The 25,449-nt window shown below is 36.9% G+C and overlaps 1 protein-coding gene across 3 annotated transcripts in view; it reads right to left on the bottom strand.

Moving 5' to 3' along the window:
* Window positions 1–235: 235 nt before the first annotated feature.
* Window positions 236–25,449, bottom strand: part of LEMD3 (LEM domain containing 3) — a 51,266-nt gene continuing 26,052 nt past the window's right edge. For all 3 annotated transcript variants that reach the window (XM_075709264.1, XM_009478110.2, XM_075709274.1), the window contains 10 exons: window positions 20,779–20,846; window positions 18,719–18,798; window positions 18,490–18,638; window positions 16,636–16,737; window positions 15,503–15,605; window positions 15,093–15,271; window positions 6,786–6,867; window positions 2,445–2,550; window positions 2,248–2,326; window positions 236–1,993 (listed from right to left, as the gene is read on the bottom strand). In XM_075709264.1, coding sequence (XP_075565379.1) covers window positions 1,830–1,993; window positions 2,248–2,326; window positions 2,445–2,550; window positions 6,786–6,867; window positions 15,093–15,271; window positions 15,503–15,605; window positions 16,636–16,737; window positions 18,490–18,638; window positions 18,719–18,798; window positions 20,779–20,846 — 1,112 coding nt within the window. In that variant the 3' untranslated portion in view covers window positions 236–1,829. The remainder of the gene's footprint in view (window positions 1,994–2,247; window positions 2,327–2,444; window positions 2,551–6,785; window positions 6,868–15,092; window positions 15,272–15,502; window positions 15,606–16,635; window positions 16,738–18,489; window positions 18,639–18,718; window positions 18,799–20,778; window positions 20,847–25,449) is intronic.

The raw sequence follows: 25,449 nt of genomic DNA, 5'->3' as shown, positions 1-25,449 counted from the left end.
TGTACAGTGTTTACAAGAAATATATTTTAGAAGCAAGATAGATGCATTTGCATCAAGGCGACCTTTTAAAATGCCACAACTATTTTTACATTCACTCTTGCAACAGATCACAAGATGGGGTCACTAAGGTCAGGTTAACAAATCACTATGATGCACATCAAATACAACAAAATTAGTTTATATACATATATATAATACATATACATGTATATTATACATATACATATATGTATATAGTAAAACTCATCAAAATCTACCAGACCTGGCACAATCTACTTACCCATCAAAAATATGTACTTGTCCTTGGTAAGTAGAATTCTGCATGGCTGATTATATATTATATATACTCATTCATTAGCATCTGAGACATAAAACTGAGGATTTAAAATTTTTCGGTTAACAAACTCTCCAATAATAAACATGGTGCCCACAAAAGCACAAAGGTAAGGCACAATAGGATTTTCTGTTGCAGAATAGTGTGCATCATGTTTACTTAACCATAAGAAAAACGTGCATTATTTGTGCAAGTTCATGCTGCAAATCCATCATATCTACAAAGTAAAGTGAGTTTCAGTAAAATTTGTGGGACTGGTGTGCTTCCAGTCTCACCTCCTACAGGATAATCAGCTGGATAATTAGATAAAATTGTTGTAGGAGTGGGGATTAGTAAAGCCAATAATCTTAGATTTGCAACTAAGCTTTCTCAGCAACAATTTTGTACTTCTAGGCAAATGTTAGTAAATTTACAGGCTTAGAATCACAAGATTTGCTGTCAGTTGTACTTCTAGTTTGCATCAGCCAAAATTGTTGCAAGGAAGTATGTACCTTTTAAAGTTTTAACAGGTAACTGGTTCATTAAAACAAGTTACAATGTATTGGGAAAGTCACTTAATCCCAATGGTATTTTGTCACAGCCCTGGCAATTGTAATAATAAATACTGCTTTTCACAAAATATTTTTCCAGTATCTGCCAATTGCTTCTTTATTGCTCACAAATTTGAATTCATTACAATTGGTATCAGACCTTTCACACAAAATCATAGTCAGGTATTTTAATATAAAACCTATAAAAGATACTTATCCTGTATCTAACACTTTAAGGTATTTGGCCTCTTGTCATGGTATGGCCAAAACCATATAAAACATTAGGTTTTGAATAAAATAGGAAGATTATTCACTGCTTCAATGCAGACATCCTCACAGAACACAACCATTTTTGCCACCACCAGCATTTACATTTATATACAAAACCTAGTACATCCGCATTCCGTTCGTTTTCCCTCACACTTATATGCAACCACTAATGCCAGATTAACTTCCCCCATACCCTAGCTGCAGAAAAAGATTCTTATACAGCAACAAAAAAAATATTGACTGAATTTTTTTTTTCAACTTATTCACCATCAGGAACTGTAGGTTGTTTCTTACAAAATACCCACAAGATTATTTCACAGGAAACTATGGAAATACAGGAAGTCTTCTTCTCTCCATGCTTTTGTATTATCAAAAACACTTCTTGGTGCAAAAATACAGTCACCACATCTGCAAATGTATAATGAATTCGGTATTCCTCATGCAAAACTTAAATGCATTGGTTTACTATAGCCCCGGAAAACTTCCTGAAGCAATTTTTTTTCTTTTTCTTTTTTGTCAGCTCAGTATTACTGCCTCATTGCTAAGTCCCTTTGGAAACAGGATTTCTGGAACGTTCAAACTTTTATTTAATTCATTAAAGTATTACATACAAAAAGCACTAAAAAAGGAAGACGGCAGCCAAACAGGAAAATTCCTGTTGCAAGTAACAGTCCTAGCAGTTGTAGAAAGTCTTCTCAGGAGCTTCCCTGAGAATTAGTTGTGCCTGTCCGAAGACGCAGATGTGACATAGAGTTCATGTGTTTGTTTGATGGCTTCAGTGGAGTGTTACAAGTAAGAGCCTGGGGAAAACGATGATGATACCGGTCTAGTCGCAGGTATTTTACTGTTACCAGCTTTCCTGTGAGGCAAAGAAATAGGAAAAGAGAAACCTTCTAGTTCAGTATTATTACATTTTGCTTCAGGATGCAATACACACAAACACATCATTACACTGGAATTAGTTTACCGGGTGATGACTACTAAAAAAAAAAATCCAGTTTTTGTTACAGCTCAATACTTTAGATATAAAACATTTCACCATTTAAAAGAACTCAATTGCACCCATCTTCTGTCATTTCTACCCATGTTTTGTTATAAACCCCCATTCCTTACCATCAAACCAAGAGCCATGTAATGCCTTGAAAGCCTTTCCAGCGTACTCTGGAGAGAGACACTTGACATATACACAACCCTGTATTAAGAAAGAGAGGGTTTTGGGGTGGGTTGGTTGGTTTGTTTTTTTTTTTTTTGTTGAAGCCCAACAGACAAGGATAAACAAAGCATTAAGATGTTACTGGAAAGACACTCACCTCACGTGAATTTTTGTCAACAGCAATATGAACAATTCCATCATTATCGCTGCATTTCTCCAAGATTGCTTCTTGAATTGCTAGATGCCAGTGATCACCTATTTCCCTATGCAAACAATGAAAGATTTAATTAAGCACATCATATTTTTAAACATTCACGACAATCTCAGCCTTTCCGACCGAGCTTGATTTCTCCATAACTTGACATCATTTTCTGTTAAATGCCTTTGGGACAGATTTAGTACTTTAGCTATTGAATACTCAGTAAATTAGGTCCTACAGTCCACTTTAGAAAATTCAACTCTAGGAATCAAAAGGAATAATCTGTATTTTGGGGGGGCTGTTGTCCTCTCCTTCCAGCAGCCTGCCATCATCTTCCTGTCTGAAACTGCAAGCAGTCATAATCTTGTCTTCCCATGCCTGCTTGGACAGGCTGGCTGTTGTTCCAAGGAGAAGGCCAGTCCTAGGCTGTTCCTACTGCAGTGAAAGAAAGGCAGGGGAAGACAACAGCGTAAAGGCCTCTGCCCCTTTACTGTATCACCTCTACCAGCAGTCACAGAAAAAACATTACATGTCAGGCTTCAGCAGGCTGAAGGAGCTTCTTAGCTATTGAGACACTGTTCATCACTGAAATAGCTATTCACTATCCCAAACAAAGCATCAAGTTGCATTCGTCCCATAGGGTACTGATAGAATATGCCAATCTAGATCCAGAAATAAAAGTTATAAAAATCAGATTCCAATTTTGGGGGCTTTACACAAAAAAAATATTTTATTGTCAAGACTAATCAATCTTCAGATACATTGTTAGAGAAGACAGAAGTGTCTGGGTTTTTTGTGAAGGTACTGCAGGAACTATGTGGTCCTAATAAAATAAATCTAAGCATAGGGAAAACAATTTCAACAGCCTTAATACACCTTTAAGCCTGCCTGAATAGTCTTTACACAAACAACAATGAACTTACTCTTTCAATAATACTATCAAGAGCTCTGGGCAGTTTTAAAGAGTTTTCTCTACATAAGGCCAAAATTGTTGAAATATTTGATCTACCTTCCTCCTTACTCGTGAGAAAAAACGTGGCGGAGGATGGAACATACATAGGGAAGTTAGTTGGTCAGGGATGTTACTTAAATCTGTTGAGCAGGACACTAACACAATGCTTGAGGGACTCTTGCAAGATGGAATGTCAGATTTGTTTCTGTCATTTGACCTTGACTGGTCAGAGGATCAGACTTTCCAGTTGATGCCCCTTACACAGGCAGATCATATATAAACAAGCAAACAAAAGCAGGAGAGGGACACAAGGGCACAAAGAAGATCCAAAGAAACATCCTACTGGGAAAGAGACTTTCCAGTGGAAAACACCTACAATTTAAAACCCTGCAAAAGTTAGAAAATGCATCCTACTCAGGTTGGAAGAAAAAAAAGTGTTTTCTTTTCACTAGGTAGCTCAAAATGAAGGGAATATACAAGTCTCCTTCTCTAACTGTAAACAACAGTATTTTCTAAATAACATGCTGTGCTCAGGATGTTAAGGAAATAAAGTAATTCCAAGTTGCAAAAGCCAGGACCTCTAGAGGTCCCCTCCAACCCAAACTATTCTATGATTCTATGAAATCTGGACTTCAGTGCACTCCTTCGTGCATTCCTGCCCAGCCCAGGACCCCAGATTTTCTTGAGAAGCACGCTGTCATCAGCAGCAAGCCAGCTACCATAAGAAGGAATCGTATTGTTAAGAGTAGGCAATCATCTTTTCTGTTGTGTATTCTTCCCAAGTACTGCAGTCACTGCATTACTCCCAAGTGCTCACTTCCTGTTTGCAAATCAAGCAGAACTGCATTCTCAAGTCTAGTTTGATTTTTGTGTGTTGCAGACCTGAGACATGAAACATCATGAGTTATCAACTAACTTGGATTTCCCATAACAAAATAGGCTCCCAAGGGGAATGACTTGCCCTTCCCTGATCCTGCACATTCAAGTTCCTTTAGCTGTCAATATGAGTCTTGCAGGAATGCTACCCATGCTTTACAAAGCATTCTTTTACCAACTTAGTGGTAGATGCAGAAACACTAAAAGGGCTTATCCAAATGATGCTTAGACTGATATTTTATAAAACCCAGGTTTGTGTCTGGCATAGGCCTAGAACATACACCCAAGTTTAAGTCTGCTGCTGTGGTCTGAGGGTTCACAATGTTCAGATAAGTTTCCTGACTTTTGGCAGTAGAAAGATGATCATTTACTCTGTTAGCATTGGTAAATACAAATTAACTGGTATATTCCCCAGATCATTCTCAGGTCAAGAGAAAAGACCTCTATTATGGATGGCTGCTTTTACCAGCTACTGGCATATTGCTGAAAAGTACTTAGTCATTTATTGTTAGTATACAATAGCTTGACTTAAAGAGCAGCTAAAAACCAATTTTGTTAAACATACCTTGCACCCATGGCAAATGTCAAAATAGTATTTGCCAATCTAATCACATACACTGGTACATTCTGTGTTTCAGGTGGTCAGTGAAGGCATTCATCCCTTTCAGATCTGGGACTAGAACATAAGCTTCCTTCCTCTTTTGACACAAGCAGTTGAATAAAAGCAGTTTGTCTTGCATGGAAGGTTTTTGGTGTTGGGGGTTTTTTGTTGGGTTTTGGGGGGGGGGGGATGTTGTTGTTTGTGTTTTTTTTAAAAGATTACTCCAAGGGTGTGATAAAAAGTAATTCCTTAAGCAGCAGCCCTCTGCAAGACAGTTCATGGAAGAGGAATGGGCTGGGGTGTGCAATATGGAATTGGATGAAGTATCCTGCTACAACTATAATCCAGCAGTCCAGTAATGGAGGTAGGTCAACTTCCAAAAGAAAAGGTCTACAAAAAGTGAATCTATTGAACAGCTAACATTTTGAAATAAGAAAGTAACCAATACAGCATGCCAATAAATATTACAGTGAAACTTCAGGAATGAATACTCAGACTAACCAATACAGCTCATGAAGTCTCCTTTGTAGCAAGGACAATAAGGATGTCGATCTCACCCACAATTCTCAGCAAATCTCATCTTTTATTTCGTCCTCCTACAGGAGGATCAATTTGCCTCAAGAACAATGACTAAAATTTCAGTCTTGCTCACGCCTACTGCAACCTAAAAGTTATGAAAGAAGCCACAGTTGGGGTGTCTACTCATGATGGTCATCAAGTCTCAAAGCCATTGAGAAAAGCAGTTTTTAGAGTACTTCTCTATGCTAAAACTGTCCTCAGCTAAATTAGCTATCAGCTTTCCAATTAATAAGGCAAAGAACTAAAGTAATTAAGTATGGCTAGAAACAGAAGTGAAACAGAGCTGAAGAACTATGTCCAAACTTTGCAATCACTTGTGTCCATATTCCAGTGTCTCCTCCTACTTCCTGTTATTCCCTGTTCTAATCAATAGCTTTTATTTTCCACTCAACTCATTCTTCAGTCCCAATTAGCATCTCACTTTTACTCTGTAAGACAGTATAGATTCTTCATTTTTCCCTTATATAATCACATCAGGGAATAAATTACTTCAGAGGAGTTACTGGAGTCCCTCTATCTCTTTGCACTGGACAAACCAAGTTTCAAAGATTAGAAGGGATTAGCTGGCATAACCTATGTGTTAGTCCAACTCCTAACAGGATCTAGTCCACAGCCAATGGGAATATAACAGGATAGTGGATAAAGCTTTAAAAGACTACAAAACCCCAAATTATTCTTCCTTAACTCTTGGCACATGAAATTCATACATGATACATACTTTAGAATTATATCTGAGTATTAGAGGCCAGTACTCTGCACTAATTTGTCTAAAAGCTTCCCACTACAAAAATCCACTTGCTTCAAAGCTAGGCAGTCACACTGCCATAAGTAATAAATTATTTAAATTCATCCTTTTAAATGCAAACTGAGCAAGCTCTATAACAATCTAAAAACTCCAGAATACTTAACAATACTTCAGAAACTTACAGTCTGCTGTCAGGCCACATGAGTCTCCCCTGTCAGCTAATATAATTAAACATTTTAAAAAAATGAATTAATGGAGAAAGATCAGTCATTGCTCCAAGTAGTTTGACTGAATGCCACACTATTCAAGAAGTGACCCAAAAACATAAAGCAAGACAATGAAGGATGGAAGACAGACAGTAAGATAATATTTATGTCTTCTCATAGATGTGAAGAGGAAGATTTTTTTTTTTCTTTTTTGGGACAACCCATTTGTTTCTTTTAAGGTATTCGTGTTTACTCACTTCTTCTAAACTCCTCTGAGAGGAAAGAAATGGACCCTTCCAAAAGAATACAGAAATACAGATAGATAACTGCTTTTACTTACATAACTGGATCAAACATATTGCGAATCTTTAGACATGGTGTCAAGCTGTTTGGTGGTGAATTTCTTCTATCTAGATGAAATGCTACAAAGAAAAAAATTGATAGTATTTATTTTGACAGGCATAATACCGTCCAGTTAACAAGTGTCAACATTATACATTAATAATGTACAATGTAATAATGTAATTAATGGGTTTACTCAAAAAGAATACTTTTCTTCATATATGAAAAAGCTTCAAGCAAATTGAGTTCCCCACGGTTTTCTACTGCACTGAAGAAAATGTACCGTACTTAACTGAATTTTTTAGACTTACAATTTCTACACTTCAAAAGATAATGCACTCTCTTACATCCAGGCCACAGTACATGGAAGCAATTCAGGATATCTTAAAAAATACCATATAGCTGAAGAGAAAGTATTTGCATTACATCTCCATGAAAAGACAGATATTCTTAACATCTGGAGCAAATTTTTGGAGCTGCAGGTTAACCATTCAGTTTTAACCACCTGATGAATTTTCATTTCTTCCACTTTTGGGGCAGTTTACTGCCCATCTGACTAAGAAATAGGGAGACACTTAGATGGATGTTGTATTGCATCTGTATTGCAGTAACAACTGTCAAGGAGCACTCTACAAGGACGGAGCTTTTGTAACCTTAAATGCTCTACGCACATGATCAGAAGCTTGCAAAAATCTGAAATGAAACACACCAGAGGATAAAACAGATTCAAGAAGAAAAATGGAAATGAAAAATAACAGAGTAACTCTTTCAAAGCTGAATAATCCCATGAAATACATTCTGAAGTTCTAAAATAAATATTAACTTCTCTGAAGTTCACAAGTCCTACTTGTGGGAGTCGCAACAGAAGACTGTACCATAAGAAAAGGAATAAAGAAGCCCTTCAGATTCAGATACGGTAGTTCCATGCCTTGAGAAGGGCCAATAAAGCAGCAACAGAAATGGAAAGGGATAACGTGGTAAAACAACTTCCAAGGCTTGAGGGAAGTTTTACTTTGAAGACTTAAGATGAGTAGATTCAAGAGTTTAAACATGAGATTAAAGATCTCAACAAGACAAAATGATGATCCAAACTGATGCTAATGCTTCTCCTTTGCAATCCCTACTTTGGAAAAGTTTGACAGATTCAAGATGTTTTGTTCCAAGCGTTAGAAGTCTCAGTTTTGGGCAGATGACACTACAGGTCTGTGCTTCTTACTGCTGATCTTTTAAAATAACATCTTGCAAGTATATCCAAAAATACCTGAACACTTCTGCTCTTTCTGTAAGTCACCAAAACAAAAACCATGTCACATAGAAGAAATTCAGTCATGTGGAAGACACTGCATGTGAAAGACGAGCACTAACCAAGGGAAAACTCACTGCCTGCAGATATGGCATAGACAAACTTGCTCCTTATGTAAATTTCTGAGGAAAAAAAATACAATTACCAACCAGAAGTTAGAAAAGGTGACCTCCAAATGGAACCCACCAAAGTTTCCCAAATAACTAAAAATGTTGTTCTTAGAATATACACACATACAGTCCAAGTCACCAACACCTGTAATAATCATCTGTTTTATCTTGGGAATAGCTTTCTAAATATGCTGGTGACACTGCATCTATTTCTGAGCTGTCTATAGTTTAAGGACAAGTCCTTTTTCAATAGCACATGGTTTTGTAAAGTTTTTTGCCCTTGATTAAAAGTTATACACAGGGTATATAATAAAAACTTTACAGAACTAAGCAACATTGAAAAATAAACGGACTTACCTTACTCATGTAGGTTGGCTCCAACCATCCAGATCAAGGAGGGGTGAAATGTCACCAGCATATTGTACACTGGGGCACCATACCATACTGGAGAAGGTTATCTGGGGTAGCCTAGTCATGGACCTGGACCTGAAAAGGTGTGGGGTTGAGGAAATTATGTGCTGATTGTTAATAGCTAGGTTTATTCAGCACATGGTTCTAATCCAAGGATAAAGAATGGTGAGGTTATTTGCACAGACCTTAGGCCCAAAGGATCAACATTTCTGCAAGCTGCTTATGAACTCCAAAAAACCCATACTATTCTTTAAGGCAGCAGCTACAACTTTGAGCTATGCAGAAGTAACTAAATGGGGAATTCACACTTTAGTGTAGATACCTATAAAAACCAAGCTTTGCCTGCTCCAATTTCTAATAATCTTGATGTCCTTTTGAATGGAAGATTTCAGGTGCTTGCAGAGATGACTTCAGCCAGAGCACATTACCAGCACAAAACTAACCTGCTACCAACTTAATGTAACATCATACTAGTAGAGCAAATGTGCCCAGGGCAGTGCAGCATATGAAAATAAAGATGAATTCTGCTTCTTTCTCAAAAATGTTTCCAAGTCATGGTAAATTAAAAGAAAGTTTTGCAACTTAGATAGAGTTTTTTATGTATAAGAAAAAGGCCACAGAAATCAGTGAAGTACAAAATTAATGCTAGCATAGTAACAGGCGTTAAAATGTATACCAGAAATGGGACCAAAAGTGGAGGCTAGAGAAGACACAGGCAAATTAAAAATCACACTGTACCTACACAGCAAAATTTAAAATAGTGTAGTTAACAGATGTCTCTTGGAACTTCATTACACACCTATAACAATTAATTCTCTCCGTTTTGCCAAAAGAGCAAGTTTAAGTGACAAACCTATTCAGATTACAGTACTGATTATTTGAAAATTTACACTGGTGTGGAACACAGAAAATATTCTCCTCACAATAAGGGCATAAGCAGATATTCTTGCAGGCCAACAGTCTAAGCTACACCATAACTAAGCACCTCACATGCCACTTTTCCTAAATAGGTCTGAACAGTAAGACATAGAAAACGAGGGGGAAAAGTGGAGATGAAATAGGAAAGCAGAAGGACAAGGTTGCACAGTAAGCCACTGAAAACAACATTCTTAGGACTTTCATTATTCCCCTTGAGGAACAATGAGCACCTTCAAGAAAAAGAAGCCACTTTGTCTTCCAATCATAGAATCGTTTAGGTTGGAAAAGACCTTTAAGATCATGATGTACTTTGTTTTATTACCTTAAACTGAATATGATTGTATCATTCCAGATTCAAAGAACAGCAGTAGCTAAAAGCGTGTGCTTTCAACAACATCTTTATCACTGTGACTGGAATACTTCTATGATGGAAGAAGTGGCTCTTGCACAGACTTCAAAATGAACATCTAAGAAATTATAGCACAGCTTTCTGTACTTCTTGAATTACTACTGTATTATTGCTAAAGGGATTCCCCAGTATCACCACCATGGGTTATAAGACAGCCCAACAGATCTTTAGATGTGGATTTGATGCACCTGGTAAGGTTGAAGACTTGCATCAACTATAGGTAACCATGTTTCTGAAGAACAGATTTATTGATGTTAAGCCACAGATCACTGTACTTTATTAAGTACTAACCCTTCTTACCAAAGCCAAGAATAAAAAGATAAAACATTTAGTTGAAAATGTTGAAGTTATGCACTTTCACACAACAGGAGGTTCTTGAGTAAACAGGAAAGAAACAGAAATCAAAATACTACTAAATGTTATTAAGAGAGTATGGTTCACTTGGGGTTTAATACAGTTAAGTTCAGCTATACAAGACCAGCATGGGATGGATACAGCATTTTACAACAAGCATAAAATCTACAGTTCTCTTACAATAGTTAAGAATAGAGCTTTTGGGGTTTTTGGGGGGCTTTTTTGTTTGTTTGTTTTGTTGTTGTGTTTTGGTTTTTTGTTGTGGTTTGGTTGGGGGGGGGGGGGCTGTTTGTTTTTTTAAGGTGGAGAAAGGATTATATTCTCACAAGCTGGGGAGGAGGCGTGTCATTCACACAAGGTAACAGGTTATCTTCCATGCTGCAGGATGAAATATCACCCTAGATGTGGTACTTCAGAGAACCTCTTTATCTCATCTCCAGAGCTGTCAAGGAACTTTAGCTATTGCTGTTAGCTTAGCTACACTGGAGCTCTGCCTACCTATTTTTCTTTAGAGCTCCAGTTATCAAAGGCATGATAGGACAATACTATCTATTCTTTCAAAAGCAAACTGAACACACTAGAAATACATTTTTTCCCCCCACTGATTTTATTAGACTTGCACATGATCAAGATTGTTTTTCAATTGACAATTCTCTTTTCAACCATTTTCACAACATCACTCATATTTGTCCATCATCCTACAACGAGCTTACCCACCCATTCTTTTTTTCTGTTTTTGACAGATACATCTACTGTTTCCAGTAGATAATATTTCAAAGGAAGTACACCAGACTTTATTCTGACCCAGTTAAAAAAAAAAAAAATCCCAAACTGTCTGTCAAAACACAGGCTGCATCCTGAAGGACTGGACAAAATGCCACAGTGATGCTTGAAATCTAGATGCTAACAGACAATAGAGCCTAGATCTTCATGCATGCTACAAGTCCCATACTTAAAATGCACGCTATCATCTACCAATATCCTAGTACACACTGACAGGTCAAGAGGTTTTCTTCTTCAGTTGCACATACTCTAGGTATTGTGCTCTGCTACAGAGTGCTACCAGATGTCAGAAGGTTAAAAAAATTGTGACTTTGAAATTTATTCACAAGATTCAAAACCAAGAATTTATTCTGATTTTATATGTACTGAGTTTGTTCAGGACCATCCTGGTTTTGGCTGGGATAGAGTTAATTTTCTTCCTAGTAGCAGGCATAGTGCTGTGTTTTGGATTTAGTAGGAGAAGAATGCTGGTAACATGCTGATGTTTTTAGTTGTTGCTGAGTACTGCTTATGCTAGTCAAGGACTTTTCAGCTTCCCATGCTCTGCCAGGTACACAAGAAACTGGGAGGGGGCACAGCCAGAATAGTTGATCCAAACTGACCCAAGGGCTATTCCATACCATATGACGTCATGCTCAGCATATAAACTGGGAGGGGTTGGCTGGGGAGCAGCAATCGGTCGGGAGCTGTCTGGGTATTGGTCAGCGGGTGGTGAGCAATTGCATTGTGCATCGCTTGCTTTGTATATTGTTATTATTATCATTACTATATTGTTATTATCATTACTATTTTACTTTATTTCAACTATTAAACTGTTCTTCTCTCAACCCAGGAGTGTTTCTCTCTCTTACTCCTCCGATTCTCTCCCCCATCCCATCGGGGTAGGGGGAGTGAGCGAGCGGCTGCGTGGTGCTTAGTTGCTGGCTGGGGCTAAACCACGACAAGGACCTAGCAGTCTTGAAGGCTTTTTAGATTTATGAACTTCTGTATTCAAACATCAAAACTGGAGGACGAACTTAATTCCAGTTGATTTATACTTCCAAAAATGAAGAAACCGACACATACATATAGAATTCCTAACATCAGGAAAGAAACAGCTGCGCAAAAAGTATGAGACTTATGTAATGGAACTATTTCCAACAGTCATGAAAACAAGGAACACAAAATAGGAAGAGCCTTTGCATGTGAAAATTGCCTTTGCCTGCTGACTACCAAGATATACAGAGCCCAAATGACATATGTCATTTCAGCCACCCTTATTTTCCATGCCCTTCTGTTAGAGCCAAAGTATGCAATTTCAATTCTTCAAAGATGTTTGTTGAACTACAAAGGTAACAAGAAAACTAGGAAAATTGCTATTGAAAGAACTGAAATAGAATAGATCTTAATATATCCTATTCAATAAAAAGCAGAGTCTTAAGTACATACTCTAGGCAACATACAGCTAAAAGCCAAGGCTGAGAAAAAGTTATTCTGTTCACATTCACAATATGCTAAAATAGGTATCAGATGCTCAAATTCAGATGATACCTAACAGTTGCCACTACAGTAGCTGTCTTTCTAGGAAGTTTTGGAAACTACTGTTCTGTTGAGAGTTTTGAATGTATATTCCATGTAGCAAAGCAGCACCTGAGCTATCACACACTGAGAAGTCTTCCAGATGAAGGAAAACCCAGTCCAATTTCTAATACAGGACAGAATGTTACGGAGCAATTTATACTGCAATCAAACAGGACAAGAAAAACTGAGAGCAAATGAGTAGTAAGTGAGAAATTCCAGAACTGGAGTGTCATGTTTCACAGCCTGTATTGAACAATAAACTATATAGAAGATTCAGCTTTATAATATACATAAATTGAATGTAGCTTCTGCAAGCTAAGTGTTTGAAAATTGATCATGACAGTATTACAGAGATGGAACAGAGACAGCTGTTGACAAAACCCACCGTTTTTGCACTGCACCTAAAGCACCTGCACATCCCTAATGGACAATATCCTAGAAAAAGGCTCTGCAACTCTCGTAATAAAGTTGCTATTCACATCTTACTAACTAAGATTTTGAGAAACTGAAATCATATAATACAGACGTCACAGCAGATGCCATGTTACTACTACTACTGCAAGACAATGACTGCAGAACCTCAAGCCTGTAGTAGTATTCACAAGGTGTTTTAAAAAAAAAAAAAAAAAAACCAACACCCACACCCAAACAGCCCTCACTTCCAATGAATGATTTAAAATGAGAAAAGTAATACTAAAGACAGTAGTACTTTGAGAAGTACATAGTGATATCCCAACGTAACATTTTGCATAGACAAGCAAGAAATGGGTCCCAAGACTACTAAGACCCTCATCAGATAACATGCCAAGTATCTGCAAACATCTCAAAATATTTGGCTTTTCAAGCTGTCAGAGAGAATTGCTCATTTCTGCTTTGAACTCACAGAAAAGCAAAACTTAAGATGCAAGAGCTGAAAGCATACATAGAACTTACGAAAACATGCAAATGGCCTGGGACAAAACCACAATGTTAACAGTACTTTTACTCAGGCGATCAAGGTTGCTGCAGCATAAATGCTCCAGACCACAAAGAAGCTCGCTCTGTCTTTGGAAAGGAAATAATCACATTGGAAGGAGCTACTTTTAACTGTACCCTCTTTTATAGGAAAAAATAAAAACGTTTCTTACAAATAAAAATGTATACCAGTAAAAAGCAAAAGAAGGAAGCCTATTACTACTTAGTTTAACTAAAGCAAGACCAAAATTAGCATACTCCAGAAGAACACAGTGAGAGTGAAGTTACTTGCCAGTAAGAATTTTTATTTTGTTAAGTGGGACTGGGAAGGGCAGAAAGTCTGGTTTTTAACTAGGCTTTTTTCAGCATCTTGTTCAATGCCATAGAAGCAATGCACAATACAACCTCGATAACATCCAGTTTAAAAAGTTGAACTAAAAACTGGAGAAGCAACCACTCCCTTGTCCCTAACCATCAAAATAAGCCGATGAGTTTATAAGATAGGATTCTACACAGCGTTTATTTCAGTCCCACTGGAGAGATAATACAGCATTACAGAAGAACATATGGCAAGACAGACTCTTTAAGAGAGTCACAACATTTAAACAATGGACAATTAAGATTTCACTTTAAACATTTACCTTCACACTGATAGAAATGACCATTCTTTTTTATTGCAACCCAGAATTTTTCATTGACCAAAGAAAAAAAAAAACCCACCCCAAAACCTGAAGCTTAACATGAAGAAAGGCAGAAAGAAAAAGAACTAGGAAAAGATGACCACCGCAGACAGACAACTGCAAACCCACTGGATTCTTGCCACTTGGTTCCATAATAAAGCTGAAAAGTGACAGACCACTGCAAAATCCATGTATGACAACAGCCTCCTCTATTAAAGTGAATGCTTTGCTGCACCACAGAGCTTGAAATACAAATGCAGTGTAGAAAAACATTTGACAAAAAGGAAGCACTACTAGGAGATGCTCAAAATCCATGTTCTGCTGATTGAAGAGTCTTTTGTCCCAGCAGTTTCCCTTTCAAAGTAAAAAAAAAAAATCTCTTCCCCCAAACTCTGTCTTTAGGTACCAACTGATAACTTAACAGTAGGAAGCTCAAGTCTACAAGCTCCGATCTACCTGCTCTCAGATACAACCAATTGCATTATTTCCAGCCAGTATAAGGCATGTCAGAATTTGACCAACTAAACAGTATTTTCTTAAAAATTCATGAAAAGGCACAAGCAACTAATTCTGGCTACATGCCCTCTCTTGTATTTCTGCAGTAGCTATAACAGAAAAGCTCATTTTGCTTGAAAACAAGGCAGACAGAAAAGTAAGCCTACTGAACAAGATAATAGAGAAATAGCACTGGCAGTTCATAATAATACTTAAAGGTGTGAGGGAAAACAAGAAGTCTTTCATGTTCAAGCAACAAAATACCATTTAGAAGTTAGATGCAGAAGTTAGAACAATATATTTGCAAAATATAACTAAACTTCAATACCTTGGCCTTGCCACACTTTCGATGGTATTACTAAAATTTTGTCACATGCTGCGGAAGGTTGCATCCATTTCCAAACCAAGAACTCAGCACCACCTATTCTTCGTGTCTCTGTGCGAACTCTAGATTCGTTTGCTGCAAGAAAGTCAACTGCTCTATTCCAGACTTTCCTCATTTTCCTCCTTAAAAATTGAAGCAAGAATTACAAAGTTAGCATTATAACAACCTGCATAGATGACATCCAGCATGTAGGAGAAATTCCAATGTTTTTCCCCCACCTGTGTCAGTAAGAACCTCCAAAATATTACACTATGCAACCTACTGAAATTAATTTGGTTAATTGACCAATTTATTTTTTACTACTTTTCCTTACTTACACATATGGAAATTCAGTACTTCTAGTGAGAACATACCTGTCCTGAGGTGGTATTAGAGAATCACGCACGTGCAAGATAGGCATGTAAGGCTGCAAGTCTTTATTTTCAGAACAAGCCTCACTGTGACTTCTTAGGACATCTGAGGACACCATAAGAAAAACTGATAACTATGTAGTTCATGCAAACGTTAAGAAAAATATAAATTCTGGCAATGAACAACTACTCTGAAGACCCCTCCCAATTTCAGTAGTTAAAAGTTAAGGTGGTTTTGGCATTTTGAAGCCTTTTTACTCCTAAGCATGCTGAAGGCAAATGAAGAAAACTATCTACACACAGTGTCTCCAAGTACCCCAAATAACTTTGGAATAAAGGAAAACAGTTCTTGCAGTTACTCTTGATTGGTAATTTTAACTGCTAGCAAAGACAGCCACCTTTGAAAATAAAGTGCTTTCCCCCCACCCCAACAAAACTTGATTTGCAAACAAAAAATAGGAAAATGGTAAAAACAGGAAAATCCCATTTATCTACCATCTCTGTATTTATGATGATTGCCACAGGTGACAGTAATAAGACAATTTAAGTAAAAATGCAGTCCAAAACAGAACTTAAAAACTACAAACACAAACTACTGAAAACATTGTGGCTTCAAGTAGAAAGGCAGAATTTCAGAACTCAATTATGCATTCTATTTTAGTAACATAATTTCTGCTCAAAGTGGCTAATTAAAAAGCTGCTTTTTTCTATGAAAAGCCATTAAGGATGGAATTGAGAGCTAACACACATCTTAGGAGTGGATATTTTAGTTAAAAGATAGCTGAAACACCACATACAGAAAGTAACATGTCACCATACTTCTAGCCAAACATCACATTTATATTTGTTTCCAATAGTAAGATAAAATACCACCAAGTCGATAGGAATTCATTATAGCCATGTTGATGTAATTTACAAATTACAATCTTTAAACCTAATCAAAGGTTTTGGTATAAAGAATGATTTTATTAAAAAAGAAAAAAGAGAACACATATGAACCACACATTTGACCAAGAACTCTTAGCAGCATGACTGACAACTACACAGGTAGAGAACATAACTGAGTTAATGCCAGTACTTTGAAAGCTTATACAGAGCTGATACAGATACATCAGATGTGATTCAAGAAGCCATACCTATGATTTTTACCACCATATCATACATCTGCCTCGTCTCTTCTTCCTCTTTTGCCCAACGGTATTTCATGTAGTGCAAGACTCCCCAAACCGTTGCTATACCTGCATTAAGATGTATAATACTCTTTAAACAGTATTCGAACGCTGGTTAGTTAACAAAGTTTACAGCACATACTTCAGGATTTGGTTGAACTAGCTAACATTTTGAAATACTTTGAAATTTCAAAGCTAGTGAAATACACTGTACACACTATCAATATTTTATATTTTACTAACACAGCAACATGAACTCTTAACCTTTGAAGAGCAGTTACCTTTCGAAAAGCATTTCATTGTTTTAACAATAGCCTGGTATCCCACAACTGTGGTTTGAAATTTTACCCATTTGTGAAGAAAAATAGTAAAACAATTATATTGGAAAAATTCAAAGTCACATAAACTGACAATGCAGAACATGCTAAGATTTAAAAAAGTGCAATATTTACTCATTCATAGACAAGTCACATGCTTTAGATATACCAGACTAATTAACTTGGACTGCTTCAGGTCAGCTACAGATTTGTATTTCTTGCAACAAAGTAGTGCATGCTTTTTTTTATTACTTTAAAGATTATTCCCAAAAAGGACAATCTAGTTAGGAAGGCCAGCAGCATAAGCTGGAAATACAAGTTGTCTTCTATCTTGGGCTGAGGGGACCGCTACACCCATGATCTCTTAACAACAAAAAGGAAATCAACAACAAAAACACACATCCACAAATTATAGTTACATAATTTGTTTCATATACTAGTTATCGCAAGACAATGTTAACTGATACATCAAAGAGACTGAGGGACACTAACACCCATTTTCGCCTAAAATAGTTAATGACAATACATCTAACATTCATACAGTGCTTTATTTTTGAAAAGCTGCTTCATATTAACCTTAATTACAGACGAGAAAGTTGAGACATGGTGCAATTTGTTCAGCATGACTGATGAGACTAGTAGTTGACTTGGATACTAAGTTTCATCTCCACATCCCAATTCAACCCTCATGTGGACTATTATCAGAAAGATGGCAATCTGGGACAGTTTGCCTTTAATTCTTTTGGTTCCTCAAAACACTAGTGAAGGAAGTCTGAAGTCCTCTGCTCATAAGCATGACATTGTTCAGATAGGTGCACAAGATGAACTCTGCATCTTCAATATTTCTAACCAGCCACACGGACAGGAGTGAAGGGTCCGCACTCAGCTGTACTGTATTTTTATGCTGCATAGCTTTCAGTATGTTAAGAATTAGATAAACTTCAAATAATTTAAAACTTAACTAGAGAACTATCAAAGACTAAATGAATTAGTCTTACTGAAGGATTAGACACATTTTTACAACATAGTCTTAGAGATAAGAATTTTTGGTGACAGCCACGTTGGGTATCCAACTTTTCCTAAAACTAGGAAAATCATCTTTTCTGTAGTTATGTTTCCAAAGTTCCTAGAACAACAGTGAAATATCCTCAAAAGTAAGGCTATCATGTATTTTTACTGAGTATTTTGCTTTTTCAAATCAGTTCAACCTGGAATTTTTGAAAGCCACAAGGTATTGCTTTGGCAGGGAAAAAGACAAGAGTTCCCAAAGAATGAATATGTTCAGCTGACTACAGCAGCAGATGATAGCAAGTAATGTGAAAATACAGTGGTGCAACAGAATGGCAAAGCAAACTGCATTGTAATCAAGATACTGATAGGAACTCCAAGTTTTATGGTTGAATAAAAACTTTCTCTAAACATGCTGTTTACTGCTCCCCGTGCCCTTACGTAACACGAGTTATAATAAAAAAAAAAACCCACACAAACTTTTTTGTTAACTTACCCAAAAGCAATATTGATAATCTGTGAGTTACATTAACAAATGCACGGCGAAAACGACACCTGAAAGACATCTTTGGACTAGTGGATTCCAGATACTTGACATCTGTCACATGAGTGACATCCATGTCATTAGGGTCATTGCTGAGACACCTATTCAAAAACATACAGTATTTATGAAAAAGGATACATTCTGTTAGAAGAAATTAAGTTAAGAAATAAAGACCACTTACTTTATGCCAACATCCTCCCCACTGTTCAAGATCCATTGTAATGCTGTGTTAAGTACACTTTCATATTCTGGATCTAGATTCTGTCAAAAGACAAATATTAATGAGTAATTTTGTAAATAACCAGAAAGTTATCATGCCACAATAAAATTCAGATACTGCACACATTAGTAGCAAAACTATGTGATTTTGTTCTTGATTCTTCAGATTTTGCATGAGTGTTCACTACACGAAGTAAATCTATACATGCTATGAGCAGCTATCAGACTTACTAGCCTTCCTCAAATTAAGGACTGTTTGAAAAGTCAAGCCACATTCCCTGTTTTATTAACAATTCTAACCTAGAGCAAGAAAAAATTATTCAGCCACTAGGCGGTGCTCATTGAAAATCTACTTCAGGAGTAAAATTCAAACTAGATATAAACTCAGTTGAAAATGGATCCTATAAAAGCAGTTCAGGTTTGGTTTTGGGTTTTGTTTTGTTTTTTTAAAAGAGGCTTGAGGAAAATAAATTTTAACAGATATTTTGCAAATAGTCCAGTGTTTGTAGTTCAAGAACTGATTTCACTCTAGAAATTGACTTTTTTTTTTATAATTAGTTGGCATCAACTATCATAGGAGAACATTCACTGCTGTCTGAGCTGAGGCTGTCTCCATAGTTCACATTACGTGTTCTTTTTCAGAAAAAGAAAAGCAAAAATGGAAGTTACTATTCTATTGTATTTTAAATTATACTCTCCAAAAAGATTTATCTCCATCTTTCCTTTGAACCTCACATCACATAACTGGCCTAGAATTAAAGGCTAAGCACTTACGAAAAAACAGTACCTTTTGTTTTCACTTTGAGAGTAAAATATTAAAGTTCTATCACTGAACACTGAAATTCTGCAAAGGAGTTATATCTATACTCCCAAAAATGAGGAACTGTAGGGTTAAATAAGATACTGTACAAAGTGACAAATTTTCATATGAAATCTGAGCTTCTTATCAGAACTAAACAGCTGTTATGATAACAACTGTCATTCCTTCAGCACAATAGACAGGTAAGACCATCAGTTATCTGGCATCAACTTAATTTTTTCCAATGTATTCCCACAATGCACTGGTTTTAACCGATATAGAATATCATTGCCAAATGATAAACCAGTGTTAGCAGCTTCTTCAGGATGCTCTTAACATTTCCCCTTTTTGTCTACCATGTAAACGTTTGCCAAAATGTAAAATTTCTCTACCTTTGTATATTAAAAGTCACATCAACTTAACTCCCCCCCATCCAATCAAAGAAATCTTATACTCTCAGCCTTTTAAAAGCTTCAAGTAGTTTTCCACTGAAGGGTACACCAACGTGGGCTAAAATAAACCCTACAGCTGTCAAGAGAAGGCAAGAGTCATCTTTTATTTGGGGAGTGAGGCAGGGAATGACAGCAGAGAGTGGGATTTCATAATACTGCACACCTATCAAATTAACAAAAAGGCCTTTTTTGACCATTTTTATTTAAAGCATCAATGAATGGTGTCTCCATACAGCTGCTGCCTCTCAGGCCCGCTGCACAGATCCACGCATCAACCCCTCCTCCCAAAGAAAGGAAGACAGTATCCTTTTCCACTAAGTCTCAAAACATAGAATCATAGAACACTTTGGGTTGGAAGGGACCTTTTAGAGTCATCTAGCCCAACATAATATACTGATTTCTGGAGAAGCCCCTAGAGGTTTGAATTTCATAAATCTATGATTTTTGTGTTGGGTCAACTATCTCCATCAATTCAAATTATGCCCTGGTGTTCTAACTAAAGGAAAAAAAAAACCTGCATGCCAATGAAGCACACAAATTTCATTGCAATTAAACCAGTTTCTTTCACCTTCCCTGTCCCCCAAAACCTCGCTACATCCCGAAATAAAAATTAAGTAGCATCTGTTAAAGACATCAATTCCAAACATTTCCAAATAACATTCAATACTAAGTCAAATTTTAGTCAATACACTAGATATGAAACCAGGCCTTACAAATTGTAACTTATACAAATCTTATATACAACCAATGAAAAATACCTCGTTTGCTTACTTTTAAATATGCAGCTGCCTCCTGGACGGTAAGATTTCTTTGAATAGAGCTGCCACATTCATGTTCCCCTGGCAAAAAAAACTTTTATTTATTTTGATCTACTTATTACTGCATTATATAAAATAAGATCACCTAAACACAAGCTTAGGGTTAACACAATCTAAACAAGCAGCAGTAGCTCAATAATTACCACAAATTCCACTAAAAACATGGAAAATTCTCTGGACAAATATATCCTTCAAAAGAAGTTAAAAAACGTGAAGATTGTCACAGCTAATAATATCTACAAGTCACATCAATACAGCTTCATGTACTGCTCAGAAAGTATATGTCAGTATTTACACTGAAAGTAGAAAAAAGGCAATATGAAAGAACTATCAGAAGGATGTTACCATAAAACAGTTGCTGTACCCTGACTCAATCTCTTCCAGATAATTTCCATTTACTTTGAAATATGTATTATCTTTTATACAGACCAAGTTAGTTTCAGTTGCAACACATCCATAATAGTATTTCAAGCACTATGAAGTTACTATATTTTAGATTGGTCTAAGTTATCACAATAACTCATCACCTTCCTGAACATGCACAAAACCCCAATATGGCCTGAAACTGATGGGTTTACCATCCTCCTAATTGTTTTGGAAAGCATGCAGAAGTAGTCAGGAAATAAGGTATTATATGCACAGTCAGTCCTCACAGCCATGTACCAACATCTTCCTGATTTTCTTTGCTAAACTGAAGGTACTTGATTCATGAAAAAAAAAAAAGTAGCGATGGTCATACCAACACAAAGTCACACAGAAAAGGAAAACGTGTAACACCAGTTTTATCTATCACTAGGCCATCACTTCTGAAGAGCTGTCAGGGAGTGGCAAATCACTTTTTTTCCCAGATCTTTCTTTAAAAAAAAAATCTTAGCATCTATAACTATGACTTTACTGTACCAAAACAATAAAATAGTAAACAACAAATCCAGTCTTTCACTGGCTTAGGGTTACGCCTGCCTTACCTTCCTGAATCTATGCCAAGCTGTGTTATTCCCAAAGCCATAGCAAGGCTAGGAGAGTTTAAGGTACTCATACATATACAAAAAAAAGGTTTTTACCTTTGCTTATACTCTTACAAAGTATTTGAAGTTGACATTACTCCACACTGGAATACCCTTTAAACAGAGAAACTTCAAGTCTTAATTCCCTACACAAACGAGAACATTCGAGGCAATTTGAGCAAAAATTAGGAAACACTAGCAAGTTGTGGAAAAGCACCTTCATGTCTCATTCACCATAGGGAGTTCCAAAGCAGTAAGTGTTTCTGTGAAGCAAAAGTCCTTCTCAGACTGCTAAAGCAAAGTTTTTGTTCAACACACTTCAACAGTTTTAAGTGAATTTGGCCTTGCAAGCACATCAGCATAACAGGGATGCTCTTCTCTCACTGCTGGGTTATACAGAAGTAGGAACACTGTTTTTAAGAGTGCTCACATGCTATCTGGCCTAGAAGTGCTGCTGGAACTAAGCCTGTGTGCATGCGTGTATTTTCAATCAAGCACCGAGCAGAAAAGACACTACTGTAAAAGTTCTTTCACTTGATAACTAACATGCAATATCTTAGACTTTCAAAGTGCCTGAGACTACTGTAATAGCAAAAGTACAGAAATCACTGGTGAAAACCGACACCACCTTGGCCAAAACCCACTCTGAATTTAGAAGTCAGCACCAGAATTGGAGTTACGGGCTATTCTTCTATATAATTTAGGCAGACATTCTTTTTGTGCAGCATAAACTTTACAACCTGTAAATTTACATGTGTAATCAGTGATTTCATGCTTCAAAATTAGCAGACTTGAGATAACTATATATCATACTCATACAGTCTCTGGTGTAAACATGTTATTTTAAATCTAGAACTGATGGAATAAATACAACAACACGAAAATGTATCTCTCTAGAAGCCATATGTACAATCTCAATCAGGTATTAAGTTGTATGACATGAGCAAGTCCGATAGGTATTCAACCATTTAAGCTTTTTTTGTTGGTTGGTAAGACCTGAAGTCTTCCTGGGGTCTTTCTAATACGGAAAAAGCATGTCAGTCGTAATTTGACTGAACAAAACAGCTTGTGAGAACAGGGGGGTGAGACCCTTCTGCTTAGGAGCTTTTGTTTGGTTGGGTTTTGTTTTTTAATTATCTAGATAAGCAGGAAAGCCCATTTATGAAATAAGTAAGAAAGAAGAGAAAGGGTGAGGTTAATACACAGAAAAGAAAAACAAAACACAAGCAGGAGACCAGATTGTGAAAGATGAATTCTTAAAAACAAGTTTCAGGATTCATTTTGGATTTTTAATCTTACAAGAACACAGTATTACCTCTTACAAGAGGACAAAAGCTCCCTTAGATGGGGGACTACTGGATTACTTCAGTAGTTTTAAATTCTAGTCTTATTTGCCTTCTTCCAGGCATTAGGTTTGTGCAGTATGCAGCCAACACACTGACTTCACAGCTTCTGGTCTCATCTTCAAAGACCAGCAGCTAGCTTCCTCACAGTCCTGCTTCTGAGATTTTTTTCAGACTATATTCCCCCTCTGAACAAGTTTAACAGTTAAACACACCTTTGCCGCCTAGGCTCTGACAATGTCCAAGGCCCATCAGTTCAAATTACCCTCATGCAATGCTGGGGGGGTGGAATAAAAATCACTTTCATCTTGCCTCCCACTCTTAAAACTAGTAAGCTAATCAGAGTTATGGAGTTTCAGTCCTGTACAAAAAGCTGTTGGAGATGCAGTTTCTCATTCCAACCCATCTATTGCTGAGAACCATTTAACAGTTTTCTTCTGAGAAACTCATGAATTTGAAAGCCTGCAGAAAGTTAGGCAATTCACAAGTCAGACAACCTTCTGTTTTACTGCAAACAGCAGGATATTCCTATATGCCATTTCAGTCACCGCTTTAGCTAATAGTTCTGCAAATGAAGGCTTACTTTGAATAACTTTGGTGCAATCATTAACCACTTGGCTTGGAAACCCACTTTCCATAGTCTGAGCCAAAAATGTTTCCCAACTGTTCCATTTGAGGCCCTATATCCAGGAATAAAACTGAAGCAGAGGCAAAAAAAAAAAACAAACCCACTTTACACAGGTCTGCTGCAAGATACATCTGAGCTCTTTGTAAAAACTGCCCCTCTGTTAAAATGTCTCAAGAGCTCACAGAAAGCATGGATCTTTGTGCTCAAACTTTTCTTGGGCACAGGCCACTTAAATTTCAAGTGCAATCAGAGAACCGTTCTACTTGCCTTTGTAGGGAGGTGAGAAGTAACACATCCCGGCAAGGATCACAAAACTACCTTTTAGCTTATGTTAGTGTACTTGGGCAAGCCACATAAGAAGTTGAGTTCTTCTCCTAGAAATACTGACAAAAAGCAACTAAAGCCTCAGTTCTAAAGAAGTTTAAGTCTGTTCTCACAATTGCTTTCAATACAGAAAATAAGTCAGATCTGCTTTTCCATGCAGGCTAGAATATTTGAAAGTGACTTTCATTTGGGCATTTAGCTTAATTTATGAGCTGCAGCATATAAAGTTAACAGAAATATTCAGAATTTTAAAATATTTGCTTTACAATGTAAATCATTCTCTTAAAAGTGCCAGAACCAAAACCCAGTGGAAATCTAATACTTTAAGGAACACATGGATTTAGCACAGCTCTCTAGGTTATAGCTTGATGTGATACAGTCAACCAATACAAAAAGCAAATAGTGTATAAAACATCTGTTTAGCAGGTCTCAGGCTTACAGGTTACTTGCAGCAGGACACTAAGTGGGTAGCTGAAGAAAAGCAGGAGCAGAATGAGTGTTGTGAGAGCAAGTAAGAATGCCTGATCTCCCAAAGGCTAATTCAACACTGCGGGAAACCAGAACTTGCTAAGTAGTCTTTAAATCACTGGCTGGAAACCACAGAGTATCAATTACCTGAAGAACTAAAGATTAAGGAAAGTGACAGAATAGAGAGCCTGTGACAGCAATCAGATACAGTAGCTGACACTTGAAATTAATAATAAGTAATAGCTAGTGTTTTGCCAGGATTTTCCTCCAGCCGTGGATTTATCAGTAAGCCTTATTACATATGGAAGTCCAATTCACCTCTGCATCTCAAGGACCTGTGCTGTCCATTAGCTCAGAAGGAAACAGTCTAAATCTAATAGATCATCACTCTACAGAGAATGCCAAGCAAAATAAATGGCTAACTAAAAAATTTTTTACGTACAAGAAGTTAGGGTCATACCCATGGGTAGCTTGCTGCTTCTTGTGGATATAGTGGTTAGCTTTATTCATTTTACAAACATGGATGACCAAACATGGATGTGATCTATTGAAGTCTCTCCACGAAAGCCCAAGACATCCAGTAATTAACATATGCCTGAAGGAAGTCTAATTTAAATAAAGCACGTATTTTCTCTTAGGAGAAAGTGTTAGGCGCTGAAATATATACTGTCTATAAAAAGTTGCTGCTTTGAAGAAAGGCTGAACCATTAGGCAAGAACACAGGAACACAAACAACTCAGAACTGGACAAGTAGATACTGCTTCTCCCTCTAGTTTCTTCTGAGGGAGGCATTACTCACCATAGGTTTGGCAGACTAGTAATTCTGAGAACAGTGATGCATTAAAGGCAATCTATTT

Source organism: Pelecanus crispus, chromosome 1 (assembly GCF_030463565.1).
Source record: "Pelecanus crispus isolate bPelCri1 chromosome 1, bPelCri1.pri, whole genome shotgun sequence".
Classification (NCBI taxonomy): Eukaryota; Metazoa; Chordata; class Aves; order Pelecaniformes; family Pelecanidae; genus Pelecanus; species Pelecanus crispus.
The sequence above is the reverse complement of the archived record's forward strand: the minus strand, read 5'-3'. Positions and strand labels throughout refer to the sequence as shown.